At 35.7% G+C, this 15,194-nt stretch overlaps 1 protein-coding gene across 2 annotated transcripts in view; it reads right to left on the reverse strand.

The window, feature by feature from the left end:
• Positions 1–15,194, reverse strand: part of LOC141448331 (lachesin-like) — a 78,295-nt gene that overhangs the window by 15,734 nt on the left and 47,367 nt on the right. Inside the window, exons 2-5 of one of the 2 annotated variants that reach the window (XM_074116663.1) lie at positions 14,561–14,667; positions 10,118–10,325; positions 3,721–3,882; positions 46–174 (exon numbers count right to left, since the gene is read on the reverse strand). In XM_074116663.1, the coding sequence (XP_073972764.1) occupies positions 46–174; positions 3,721–3,882; positions 10,118–10,325; positions 14,561–14,667 (606 nt within the window). The remainder of the gene's footprint in view (positions 1–45; positions 175–3,720; positions 3,883–10,117; positions 10,326–14,560; positions 14,668–15,194) is intronic. The other variant, XM_074116664.1, reaches the window with a different exon arrangement.

Below are 15,194 nucleotides of genomic sequence, written 5' to 3' on the forward strand. Positions count from 1 at the left end.
AATATTTTGTATATTGCTATAATTTCTGAGGGGGGCCGTACTTACATTCCACGTCCAGTATGATCCTCTTGCTGACTGAAGGCGGGACACTGTTGGAGGCGATACACAGATATGCGCCCATCTCGTTTCTGGATATCCTAGTCAGATTTAGTTGTTCTCCTTCTTGCATGTCAACTAAAAAGCAATGAAGTTAGCGATTTACTTAAGGGTTTAAAAAGCGGAAGAATCAAGATTTTTTAGAGTAACCCTGAGATCAATTTCAAATAGCTGCTATTCTTGGTAGAACTGCTGCATTCAATCAACCAAGACTTATCAAGTATTTTTCCAAGTGGACTTAAAGTCGCTTTTTACAAGAAAGGAAGCAGGATTGTTTTTCTACAAACTTTTCTAAAAATTATCGCAAATTAGGGGTGACTGTGTGGAAGACGGAGCTTCCGATGGCCAAGAAGAGTTAGTAGTTTTGCCTGATGTGAGTTTATGGATGGAGTTGAGTTCCTCCAAAAGATGTCTGCGAGGTTACCAGATCGTGAAGAAGATTTAGTCTCTTTTGAGAGCAAGGAGGTAGCCCAAAATCTGCTGACTCTTTCTCTCCGGGTTTCCCCTGGGGGTCTTAAGTAGTTACTAGAAGTTGAAGCGGGCTATACCATTCTTAGAGAACCAGAATGAGCGTCTGAGAATGCTATAAGATGAGTACTATCTAAACAACCCTAAAAAAAAATGGGAAGAACGCAATAGATCTTATTTTTGGCCCTAAATTAGTGAAGAACCCGATCGTAGTTATTCACAGCCTAACCATTATCTTGGCCGAAGACACGTCTATTACTTTGATCATGCAAGAGCTTAATGCTTTAATGGTAATCTAACTATCGCTTCTGTCAAACTTGACCTCAATCCTTCAACTGTAGAAATATTAGGTCAACATGTGCGGTAACCTCTTTCAAGATTTCCACCACTTCAAGGCTACATCTTTAAAATAAGGGTTAAATCATAGATCCATTACCATTGATCGCTTCGTAAAAGGAAATATCTTTTCCAGATTCTGCACCTCTCCAAAGATATGTCTTTCTTACATAGACCTGGATTCAATTCTTCATATTTATTTGTGATAAATTTCGTAATGTGTATGTCTTAATATTAGTGTGGCTCCCCACTCTTCATTTTATTGCTGTATTAATCTTCATATAAATAAAGTTAGTTTAAAGTTCAGTAGTACTCATTTAAAGACCTCCTCATATATGAAATGTTCCAGGCGGTGAAATAGCTAAGTAAGCAGAGCATCATCATCTAATTTGGTTTTTTAAATTATAAATATAGAAAATTTAATAAGAAAATATCATAACATGAATTCTTTAAACGGCAAACAACAACTACATACACTGCCGCTCAAAAGTTTAAGACCACCTGTTATTTATATTAATTAATAAGTTTTAATCACTCAAAACCCTAATTACACTTACGGTAGGCGTACGTACAATGACGGTGCTTCAAAAGACATGTATAAGATTGTAACAGGTGACGACGAATCATGGATATATGCGTATGAGCCGGAAACTAGACAGCTGTCGACTGTATGGGTGTTTCAAGATGAACCAAATCCAACAAAGCAACTTCGCGCTCGAAGCACTTCGAAACAAACGGTCGCCTGTTTTTTCGGAAAAACTGGTCATGTGGCAACAGTGCCTTTAGAGCAGCGGTTCTCAACCTGTAGGTCGCGACCCCGGCGGGGGTTGAACGACCAAAACACAGGGGTCGCCTAAAGCCATCGGAAAATACATATTTCCGATGGCTTTAGCCGCTGAGAAGCCGCGCTACCGTCTGCAGCCGCGCTATTCAGCGGGAACGCACGCCGTTATGGCCGTTAATGTTATTTATTGGAATTAGTAACAAATATTTCTCAATATATAATTTAAATATTGTTTTTGTGATCAATCACTACTTTTAAATTATGTTTGATTTGTAGCAATGAGAATACATAATGCATATCAGGTATTTACATTCCGAATCATAACTGTAGCAAAATTACAGTTATGAAGTAGCCACCAAAATTATTCTTTGGTTTGGGGTCTCCGCAACATGAAGAACTGTATTGCGGGGTCACGGCATTAGAAAGGTTGAGAACCACTGCTTTAGAGGAACGTAGAACGGTCAATTCTGAATGGTACACAACTATTTGTTTGCCGGAAGTCTTCGATGAAATAAGGAAAACAAACAAGCGCCGTCGGATCATTCTTCATCAAGACAATGCCAGCTGTCACACATCTCGTCTAACAACCGACTATTTGAGCACTCAAAAAATCGAATTAATAGGTCATCCGCCGTTCAGTCCTGATTTGGCACCAAATGATTTCTTTTATTTTCCGAACGTCAAGAATAAATTACGTGGACAACGATTTTCGTCGGTAGAAGAAGCCGTTGATGCATTCAAAAACCAGGTGTCTCAAGCGGAATGAAAAAATGCTTTGACAAGTGGTTCGAACGCTTGCAGAAGTGTACGAGTATAGATCATAAAGGAGAATATTTTGAAAAACAATAAAGTCATTTTCAATGACAAATTACTGTTTTTTTATTATTAGGCTCAAAATATAAATAGTGCCCCTCTTATATTGAACTGTGTACTTCTGTTAACACATATTAAAGCTTCATTGTAGAAAAACAATGTTAGTTTGTGTTATTTATTCCAAAATATATCGAATATTCTCAAAAAATTGAGGTGGTCCTAAACTTTTGACCGGCAGTGTATGTCTGGGAATATTGCTGCAAACTGGCAATTTTGGAGAAAGAAATTTGAAAACCATCTGCAGGCAACCGAAATCAATAAAAAACCGGAAGTAAGCAATGTGTCCAACTGCTCCATTTGATCGAAAATGGAGGTATTAGAAAAATTTAATACTTCTAATTTTGAACCGTCTGAAAAAGATAAAATTAATACTCTTTTAACTAAATTTTAAAATTATTTCATGCCAAAGAAAAATATAGAATTTGAAAGTTTCAAATTCTTTAAGTGAAAGCAAATAGAAGGAGAATCTGTAGAACAGTAAACAGCTGATTTAAAAAAATAAAGCACTAAGTTGTGAATTTCCGTTGTTAAAAGATGATTTAATTAAAAGTATATTCATTTGCGGAGTAAAAAGAGTGACAATCTTAGAGAAAGGTTAACTTGAATTAGAGAATAAATCCTTAGATGAAACTATAACGTTTTTATTTATTTCCTTTAATCTTCCATCAACTCACATCCTTAAAACTTAGAAAACAATATTTAAAAGAAAATCATCCCAGAACTGTACATGAAAACCTGCTGAAAGCAGAATTTGTGAATTCAGTTGAAACTTTAACCAGTTTTAAAAATTCATCCTGGACGCCCCATAAAAGCTGGTGAAATTTTCACAAAGATGTGGACCAATTTTATTGGACAACGAATAGTTAGGTAGGCCGCCAGTAAATATTAGATACTATGTCATGTAGGACGCCAGTATTATATGAGCTTTGTTGAGCTAATTTTAGTTATACAAAGTTTTCTGCGTCCAGGTTTTCCTTAATTTAGGAGTGAGAGAGAGAGAAGAACAAGTGATTTTCGTTGTTTGTTTTGAAATTAATTTTCCTAGTTGAGAAAAAAGTTCGAATAAACTTCAGTTGTAAAAAATCACATTTTCTACACGTTAAATAAATACAACTTTTTTAAAAAGTTAAAGAACTTTTTTTAATTGAAGAAAAACTGATCACCTTTACTTTTCCGATCAATAAAAATCGGTTGAGAATTTTCTCTACGCCAATAGATTTTTGGCTGTGGTAGTCCATCAGCTTTACACGTCAAAGAGACGTTTTGGTTCTCTCTGACAGCCACTGAAGATGGCGTTGATTGATCGTCCAATATGTTCGGCGGAACTGGTCAAAAAAAAAAAAAAATAGAATAAAAATAGCACAAGCAGGTAAATGAAAAGCAGAGATTCGTAATCACAACATTGTGAGACTTGTTATAACAAATTATTAAAAACGCCAGAAATGCAAGTCTAATGTTTCTGGAGTGCAAAAAGAGAAAGAAAAAAATATATAGTTATAAAGTAAGATAAAAAGGCGCCGAGCGGTTAAGATACTAGACCCGCAATGCTAAGATGTATTGTTGGTTTAGTGGGTTTGATTCCTCTGGTCTAGGTCTTGGATTTTATTTAATGGTTAATTTGAGAAATTTATTGGGAATTGTGTTTGGCGGTTATAGGTTAGACCCGCAATGCTAAGATGTATTGTTGGTTTAGTGGGTTTGATTCCTCTGGTATAAGCCTTGGATTTTATTTAATGGTTAATTTGAGAAATTTATTGGGAATTGTGTTTGGCGGTTATAGGCTAGACCCGCAATGCTAAGATGTATTGTTGGTTTAGTGGGTTTGATTCCTCTGGTATAAGCCTTGGATTTTATTTAATGGTTAATTTGAGAAATTTATTGGGCATTGTGTTTGGCGGTTATAGGTTAGACCCGCAATGCTAAGATGTATTGTTGGTTTAGTGGGTTTGATTCCTCTGGTATAAGCCTTGGATTTTATTTAATGGTTAATTTGAGAAATTTATTGGGCATTGTGTTTGGCGGTTATAGGCTAGACCCGCAATGCTAAGATGTATTGTTGGTTTAGTGGGTTTGATTCCTCTGGTATAAGCCTTGGATTTTATTTAATGGTTAATTTGAGAAATTTATTGGGCATTGTGTTTGGCGGTTATAGGTTAGACCCGCAATGCTAAGATGTATTGTTGGTTTAGTGGGTTTGATTCCTCTGGTATAAGCCTTGGATTTTATTTAATGGTTAATTTGAGAAATTTATTGTGAATTGTGTTTGGCGGTTATAGGCTAGACCCAAACAGAGTAACAAGGCTACTCTGTCCCGGAAATGGAGGGAGAGATCAGGACTCTGCACGGCTAGCTACATGCCAGTTCAACATTTATTTTTCATTGTTGAGGTTAGAGGGTAAAAAATTAATTAAAAACTCACAGATATTAGGGAAAAACAATTTTCCATTGTTAGTTCAATAACTGCAGCGCGAGAATACCTTGTGAATTATTCACATAATTTTTCTGGTTTGAATTTTTTTCCCCTTCCATTTTAAGCGAATTATCTTTTTCTGGTGCACCAGCTATTCATCCGCGAATAACTCACCAAGTTTTTTTTTTTTTTTTTTTGCCCCACCCCACCCATTTTTATGACACTTTCCGGAAACTAATTGAGTTCCCTGGATTGTTCGACATTCAGTGATTTTGGTTTAAAAGCACGTACGCAAGTGACTGTATATTTTTCGCTGATTTTGAGACAATTTAGAGAAATATTGCTAAATAATACCTTTTCCCTTCTGCTTCTTCTACTTCTTTTTAATATAATTACCTGTCAAGCACAAAAAAAAATATATCTGGTTTCACAATGTCTATTTTTCTTATTTTCTTATTTATTAAAATCTCTCAAGATGTTTTCTGTACGCCCAATCCGGAGGCTAATATCAAACATACTTTACTTAATTTTCGTATTTAACACATTAAATAAGATCTAGATCGGAAATCGAATAAATTACGACAATACTATGCGGTTCTGAGTGGCTACACAACATGCCGGAAATTATCTTTTGATCACGACAAAGCAGTTAGATAACGGAGCGAGGCTTTACGTCCAACTACCAATTAGGTGTTGTGGACGGAGGCGATTAGCTAACTATACTTCACAATAAATCTCTCATATTAACCGTTAAATAAAATCCAAGGCCTAGAGGCAGGGAATCGAACCCACTAAACCAACAATACATCTTAGCATTGCGGGTCTAGTATCTTAACCGCCCGGCTACCGTGACGCCCCAACCGATACAATAAACACGCGTGTTACGTCAATTTTCTCTAAAGAAAGAAAGAAAGAAACTGTGTCCGTACTCTCATTTTTTTCAGTTACAGTTAATCATCAATTGAGGTAATTTACTCAATTTTCTGCTAATTTGTCGTCTTCATAATCCTCTGAGAGAAAGGAAAAGCCACTGTACCAGATGAATGATTAAAAGTCTCCTCTCTCAGAGAGTAAAGCTTTACTGACCCAATTATCAGCAAAGAGAAATGCGAGTCTAAAAAAAGATAATTTACCTCTCTCCCCACACTTTACCCTCTAAATCTCCCTCCTCTTTACCTTTTTTAAACCGGAAATTAGATATAAACTAAGAAGATTCGTCTAGCTGAGAGCTAGCCCAATAATTCTCTTCAGCGGGTCCTATTTTCGCTCTTAATGAGCTTAGTGAACTTTCTAGGCGTCACGGTAGCCGAGAGGTTAAGAGACTAGACCCGCAACGCTGAGATGTATTGTTGGTTTAGTGGGTTCGATTCCCCTGGTCTAGGCCTTGGATTTTATTTAATGGTTAATAAGAGAAATTTACAGTAAAATATGTTAGGCGGCTTTGATACTAGACCCGCAACGCTGGGATGTATTGTTGGTTTAGTGGGTTCGATTCCCTGTCACTAGTCTTTGGATTTTATTTAATGGTTTATTAATGAGTAATTTATATCAAAGTATTTTAGGCGGTTATAGGCTAGACCCGCAAAGCTAAGATATATTGTTTGTTTAGTGGGTTCGATTCCCCGGTCTCTAGTCCTTGGATTTTATTTAATGGCTAATAAAAGAAATTTACAGTAAAATATGTTTGCTAGTCGCCTCCGTCCACGACACCTAATTGGTAGTTGGACGTAAACTTCGCCTGAAAAAATAGGCAATTACTTTACTTTACTAAAAGCAGTCAGATAAGTTTTTTGGATAGTGGATCTACAATGCTCGACACTTCTGGATTTGGCAACTGTTTGAAGCGCCGAAAGCTTTGTAACAAAAACTTTAACAGGGCAATCCAGATTGTCGTGATCAATCAAGCACGCAGATCAAAATTTCTATAACATGTTCTTTAAACTATCTTCGTGACTTCAAAAAAAGAGAGAGAAATAACAATCTTATTACTGTCAGTTATAAATTATCTACTCTCTTTTTTTATTTCATTCTTTTAAAAATCTATTTTTCCACTTAATCCAATTGGGTGAAGAAAAAAATGTTGAAACTTAATAAAATACGATCACGCAAATATGTCAAGTGATTTTCTTTTTTATAAACCGGATATCGCTGCTTATCCAAAACTGACGTCAGTTTTTCCCTCCCACTTTTCAAAAAGTATTAAATTAAGGTAAAATACGTAGCAATTTTTTGTGTTTTTCTTTTAAATACCTGTGGTGTCATCCTGTCAGAATGGTGGAAAAACTCCCCGGGGAAAACTATGGGTAAATAACCTTCATGAACTTTCATTTGTTTATTTTCTTTATTTGATTTTGTTGCACACATTTAGATATTTAAATGTCACGCAAACCAAAAACCTAAACTCTAAACTGCTAAAAAATGATGTTTTAAAAGATAGATTATGACCTAACGGAAGAAAAAAAAAAGAATTGATATAAATAAAGCTTTCTATATTTGTTCGTCTTCATATTGAAAAACTTGTACCAGAACGAGAGATGGCATCATCATCATCATATCTAAAAGTCAAGTCAGTCATTGTGTCTGTCCGGGACTATAAAGATATTTTATGTAGTAAAGTTGGCCTAAATATGTTTACTAAAAACGATATCCGGGGCCCCCACCCTAATCGATAAGTTTGTAACCTAGAAAAGTTTACGTTATTAGAACAAAAATAATCGTCAATGTTTATTGTTCTATTGAACTCATGGTTAGTGTTCACCATTTTTTTTTTTTTTTTTTTTATGGAAATAAATTTTGTGTAAAATATTGGAAACAAAGCCGGAAGCCACTTAATTTTAATAAAGACCGGAAGTACTCTCTTTCTTATGCCAAGTTATTCACTTCAGTGACATTGCAAGGGATATCGATGGTTAAAATCTGATATCTCTAGCTTCTGGTGGTGCCCTACCAGGACAACTTCTTGCTGGGCAGTTTCAATGGAGTGGAGGGTATGGAGATTTATGGATAGAATCCATATCAAATCCAGAGGAAATAAGGTAATCATCAGTTTTATTATCGACCGGTCGCGTAATGATTCTTTCTTAACTGCAGTAAGAGTGTAGGCTAATGGTATCATGCAGAATTTCGTTTTGGCGTTTAACCAATTATTCAGCGTGTATATAACCGCGATTACATGTTTGATTTTTTTTTTGGCAAAGCTGCCGGCCTAGCAGTACCAGCAGAGGATGTTACAATAAGATTTTAGTCTAAGTCGGTCCACCGTCATTGTCAATTCCTATTGGTGGCCACTTCTGGCTCAGGATGTTACTTCTCAGGGAGTGAAAAAACCAAGGCCTAAGGAGCTTTATCCAAGAATCACGCTCTCCAGAATTAAGAGTCTGATTAAACGGACAGATCTGTAAGGGCGACCTCTAGAGTGAGGGGAACCACAATAGATCCAAAGGGGTCTAAAGCCGTGTAAGAATGAAGGGAACTTGTACTTCCGGCGGAATTTTGTGGCTATCGTTTACTTCCTCCAACAGGAAAGGAAGTTATTTAAAAAAAAAAAAATTAATGACGTAAATTGAATTCTGAATTTTTAAAACATATAAAAAACTTTGCCAATTACTTTATTGCATTTTTTCTTTCTCTATTTTTTTTTTCTTTAGTACAAACGTAATGATAAATAGCTTTGAATCTAATAACCTAAGAGAGACGCCATGTTGAAGACGTCACTCAGATGGGAAGCAAAAATTAGGAACCCATTAACCCCCGCAATAAATTACCTCAGCCTTATCACGCCTCCCACTTCTCTTTATCATAGCAGACTCTTTTGTCAAAGTAAAATTGTAATTCGAGGAGGGGGGGGCAGGAGAACAGGAAAACGGTTGAGAAATTTCTATATTTTTCATTTTATATTTAGAAACCGATAAGGTTTCTTTCTTGCTGCATCCGTACCACACCCCTCGGCCGGCCACCCTGTTGGTCCTTAATATTCATCTAGATTTCAAATACCACCGGCCCCGCACCTGTTCTGACCCGCACTTCCTTCCTTCTTTATCCTCGTTCTGACAGATTTATGATTGGAGATTAATGTCCTGCTGTCAGAAATTAATCTTAAACCTGCTGCTGTACGAATCTGTAAATTTTTTCCATACTTTCCCCCCCCCCTCAACCGGAAAGTGGAATAACACAAAGAAGAAAAATCTATAACTGCCATATTGGAGAAAAAGAGAAAGGAACATTTCCTTCTTCCTTCTTTTTTAATTTATTTTCCCTTTTTTTTTTAAAAAAAAAGGGAAAATCCGGTTTGATCTTATTAGTTTCTAATTTCCAATAAAATTTATCCTTAAATGAAAAGTAATATATTTGCCAAAGTAGACAGCGATTTATTGTATATTACAATTTTTACTCTTTCAGAATCTAGGCGCTACTAGAATAACCGAGCGGTTAAGATACTAAGATGTATTGGTTTAGTGCGTTCGATTCCCCTGGTCTAGGCTTTGGATTGTATTTAATGATTAATATGAGAAATTTATTATTTATTTATTGTGAAATATGTTAAGCGGTTATAGGCTAGTCCCGCAATGCTAAGATGTATTGTTGGTTTAGTGGGTTCGATTCCCCTGGTCTAGGCTTTGGATTTTATTTAATGGTTAATATGAAAAATATATTGTAAAGTATGTTGGGCGGTTATAGGCTAGACCCGCATTGCTAAGATGTATTGTTGGTTTAGTGGGTTCGATTCCTGGTCTATGCCTTGGATTTTATTTAATGGTTAATATGAAAAATATATTGTAAAGTATGTTGGGCGGTTATAGGCTAGACCCGCATTGCTAAGATGTATTGTTGGTTTAGTAGGTTCGATTCCTGGTCTATGCCTTGGATTTTATTTAATGGTTTTAATACGAGAAATTTAACAGTAAGTATGTTTGTTAATCGCCTCCGTCCACGACAACTAATTTGGTAGTTGGACGTTAAGCCTGCCTTAATAAATAGGCAATTATTGTACTCCAAGTGAAAGAATTGTGCTCTTACTAGATTTTCGACATTCGCTTTTTTTTATCGGATCGTTATTGCCAGCCTATCACCTGCCTAGATAATGGCACCATTTTATGGCAATCACTTCTAATCTCGTTTAATTAAACACATAGATTCTCAATAATACTCACCGACCACCTGTAGATAGCCGACTTGGCTGATCATTGGATTTGTGTTCACTTGGCACATATAGTAGCCTCGATCCTCCTGTTGTACCTGGTTCACGTTCAACAGCCAAGTTTTATGGTTATCATGCGACACACTGAACCGAGACACCCTGGCAATAACGTGTCTGTGTATGGTCAGTATCATCTGTCGGTCAATGTGGATCCAAGCAACCTGCAATCAATAATACGAAGATTATGCTTATTTTCTGGTGGTTTTTTCTTATTTTATGCTGGGATCGGATCATCCTAAGACAGGCTTATTCTCTATTGAAGTTAGTTGGCTAGAAATATAGTTTTGAACTTATTTGTCGTTCTACTCAGTTGCGCCGGCTCCACATTGGTTACAAATTCTACATATATTTAAAAGACTAACACAATACTCTTTTATAGAATACATACTAGATATAACTATTCTGTTTCATATTATTATTATTATTATTTTTTATTTATTTATTTATTTTTTTTGGGGGGCACATCAACAGCTGAGGTCATTAGCGCCCGGAGCTTTTTCCAGTGCACTGCCGGCCTCCGGATAGTGTTCTCTCGTTACAGACAACACTGTCCATCACCGGACAGTGAGCTGTAAGAAGCTCCTAGGAAGAGAAAATCTAAGGGTCAGCTGCTGGATTCGAACCCGGGACCTCCGCGTGGAAGTCCAGTATGCTAACCTCAGGGCTAATCCCTTCCCTTATTATTATTAATATGAAGATTATGAAGTGGGAGATCCCTAGTTCGAATCCTGCGAATAGCTACTTTTCATTTGTTAGAAAAAGTGTTAATTGTAAATTTCCGGCCCCGTCTACAACACCTAATTAGCAGTTGTCCTTAATCGAAAGGGTCTTTAATCGAATTTTTCCAGGAAATTTGTTTTTTAAGTTGGGCAGTATTCCCCAACAATAAGAGAAGGCACCATATCTTAGGAATCTCAATAGATCGTTAAAGTATCTAGTTTATAAGTAAGCTTAGTTGTAAGTTGGGCTGTATGCCCCTGCCATAAGTGAAGAAACCATATCTTAGGAATCTCAATGGATCGCTAAATTATCTAGTTTATAAGTTAGGTTAAGCTTATGTTAGTTTTAAGTTGAGCAGTACGCCACTTCCATAGCAGAAGAAAAAAATAAATAAATAAAATTCCACAACCGGAAGGAAGTACACCTTTTTCTCACGTTTCTAAGTTTTTCCGAAAATATCTTTGAAATTTTCTCTATTCCCTCTTATTTTTATATCTAAATTTTTTATTTGAATACTTTTGGAGGGGGAATTCGTTTTTTGGGCACTTTGAGGCGTGTCAAAATGTTTCTGTAAATTAACAACTGTAATATATCAGTCAAAGGAAGTCGTGCGAGTGTGAACCCCAGATATTTGTTTTCAAACTCATGAGGCATTAGAAAAATTTGATTCAATTGCAATACTTTTCTCTCCTTTTATTTACCAGTAAGCGGAAGTAGGAAGTAACAAAAATTGGGTGGTAATTTAAAAAGAGACAAAATCTGATTGGCCCAATCACCTTTTCCATTACAATTCCTCCCCTTACCACAGAACCAATCACCTATATCCTACTAAAACAAGAGCTAGGATCCCAACTCTCTGTTATTGGGTGTTTGTTGTCTTGAAGAAGATGAAGATTAACTGAGGGCCCCCGAACTACCTGATGCTATTGGCAAACGTCCAGAAGACAATCTCTCTCTCTCTCTTAGTAATTATTGGCGGTAATTAGTAGAGGGAATGTTGTTGTTAACAATAATCCAGTGCCAACTAGATAGTTATTATGTATTTAGCGTCAGGATATACAAACCCTATCTGTTATTATACAAATTATACCGTGTATATGTATATAGATGATATATTATCTTTATTAATCTGTTCCATTATTTATCTTTCTAAACAAGTTGATAAATTTCAATTTACATAAGTTAAACATAAATCTAAAATTGTTTACTTATCATTAAAGTGTTAATACATTTAATTCTGCTATAATTCTATTAGTCGCTACAAAAAGCAAACAAAGTGAAACAACAACAACAAACAAAACAAAATAACTTTACAAAAATTCCTCTGTGCATTTACAATCAGAGTGTAATTTTGTAGTGCCCACAAAATATTTGTAAAAAAATATCGACCACGACTTCCTTTATAATGAAATTGATTGAAGTTTCTACAAACGTTTGTATTCACGTAAACAAATACAATAGACGAATAGACGATCTAGGATACCGCAGTTGTACAGTTTGTCGATAAATTGATTGAAGTTTTCTACAAACGTTTGTATTCACGTAAAGAAATACGAATAGACGATCTAGCATATCGTAGTTGTACAGTTTGTTGATAAATTGATTGAAGTTTTCTACAAACGTTTGTATTCACGTAAAGAAATACGAATAGACGATCTAGGATATCGCAGTTGTACAGTTTGTCGATAAATTGATTGAAGTTTTCTACAAACGTTTGTATTCACGTAAAGAAATACGAATAGACGATCTAGGATATCGCAGTTGTACAGTTTGTCGATAAATTGATTGAAGTTTTCTACAAACGTTTGTATTCACGTAAAGAAATACGAATAGACGATCTAGCATATCGCAGTTGTGCAGTTTGTCGAGTTTAACTTAAGAAATTTTAATAACAGATTATGAAAAATAAAATACAATTGGTCACTTTTACATAGTTAATGGAGCATGGCGATACCAAAACAGATATCGTTTGTGTAACTCCCGGTGACCCATAATACCTCAGTATCCCCCCCCCTAAATTCAAAGAACAACTCATCCAGTTTTATGGTTCTGTTGCCAATCGCACGGCTCCACCTATAAAGTCCTTTCCCCCCACTATATGCAGGGGAAGAAAACAAATCGCTCCCCCCCAAAAGGCTTAAGAAGGGGGTTATATTCTTCTCTCAACATCTGGGTCAACTATACCCACAGGATCTTCCAAAGGAGGAAGAATGAAGGAGGAAAAACAACGAGCAGGAAAGGGCCAAATAATGCACAGATATTGAGTAGTCGTACCTAAATTTGAAGTACACCTGTTGGAGGAATGCTTCAGTTAGGATTTCTGAACTTCTTTAGATTGAAGCCCGCGCAAGGAGATGGGAGTAATCATCCAGGGAGAGCTGGTTAGTGCGACATTGCGTTCGTTAAGCACCCCTGCAGCTTTTAAGCCACACTAACTCCACAGCTTGCAGTGTAAATACCTCTCCGTGTCTAAATACATAATATGGATAAACCTATTTTACTTTTATAATGTAAATAAAGTATTTAATAAAGTATTTAAATAATATATCCATGAATTTAGTAAGAAAGCATGGGAAGATGCCGCCTCCTCCGTGTGCTGACGTGGTGAATCCAACGCGTGGCTCTAACTCAGTTCCGGAATGAGGTCGATAATGACAGCCGCACGAAGGTCTACTTCCGCTGTTCTCTCGTTTTCATCACTCAGCCGGCTGAATAATTTTGGCTTTACTTCCATAATATGATAACTAAATTAACTTAACTAGATATAAACCTTTATTGTAGGTTTTGCCTGTCAAAGTTTTCGACTTTCTCCTAATTTTGGAGCGGAAGTATTGGCGAACGGATCAAATTTTTGCTATTTATTGTTTTCAGACTTTTTCATTGAGTTTCGAACTTCAACATTAGGAACCAATAATAAGTTTTTAGATGAAATTAGACAAACAGGAAATACTACTTTACTGAGTAGATTTTTGAGCTTTTTTTTTTCAAAATCTTTTCAAAAACAACGCTCCAAAGATTTTTTTGTAATCTACAAATTGAACTTAAGTACAATAGTCCTACAACTTTTAGATGTACTCTCACGAGTCTGCTTAAGTATATTTCTTGGACGTGGTTGCTATAAACAAAATTGATTGTACTTATTAACGAAGTATCCAAAGTTGGCATTATCCGTTGATTTCCGGTTTTTGAGTAATGCTTCATTAAGTTTCATATTGCCGTGCTCAAATAGACCAATCTGAAAAACCGTTTTTTTTTTTTAACATTTACCTTAAACTTTAATCAAATTCTATTCCTCTTCTCTCAAATTTTTATTTTTTAAAATCTTTTTTGAATTTACATTGTATACAATCAGTAAATATGATGAGTATGATGAACTGGTGCGGGAGGAGAGCAGGAACTACCCAGCGGTAGCACTCTCTATAGGAGAGAGGAGAATGTGAGGAGGAGAATACGAGGAGGAGAGAGGAGAGATAGGAGAATAATGATTTAGGTCTTCAGCTTACAAGGAAGTCGCGGGGCCACTGGCGATTCGGTCGGGCGAGGAGTATTAGGGATGTCAGAGGAAGCGAGAGACTGTACTAGAGGATTTAAGTTTGTAGAGAGAGTAGTGTGGAACTTTTGGTATTTAGTCTATTTTAAAATCAAAAACTATAATATTAGATAACACTTACTTTACCTTATAATTGCCAAGATTGTCGACGACACAAGGCAGTGAGGCATCTCTACCCAACGCTACTGTCACGTTAGGTATAGGCTCAGCGAATTTGGGGCCTTCTGTCAGAGCTGCAATAAAAAAAAAAAAAAAAAAAAATGTATTATTCAAAATAACTTCCACCAAAATTTCCAGATTTTGATTGGATTATTTAGAAATCGTACGAAAATAGAATTTACCAGTTGGCCAATATTTTCCAGGAAATTTTATGACATTCTGATATTTGAAATACATATTTTTATTATTTGGCAAATGCTGTCATTGGTTTTTTTTTTTTGTTTTGTTTTCTGTCAACCAATCAAATTGATGTTTCCAAAATTTAATTGCTTTCGTTTTATTGTAGCTTCATTCAGATTGGGTGTACAATTTTCCAATTGCCCTATAAACTCGCTGAAGAATTTTATTTAATAATTATTAATAATTAAAGATGATAAGTGTATACATTATACTGAAATGAGTCTTTAGAGGGAAGCAAGCCCAGTAATATCGTTTGCCTACAAATGCTCTATTTACTCGAAAAAATGTAGTACCCATTTTCATTAAAATGTCAGAACAAAAAAAATTATTCAATAAATTATAAACTTCCGGTAAGTTAATT

Source organism: Rhodnius prolixus, unplaced genomic scaffold (genome assembly GCF_049639745.1).
Source record: "Rhodnius prolixus isolate KJV_2025 unplaced genomic scaffold, Rpr scaffold_19, whole genome shotgun sequence".
Taxonomy (NCBI): Eukaryota; Metazoa; Arthropoda; class Insecta; order Hemiptera; family Reduviidae; genus Rhodnius; species Rhodnius prolixus.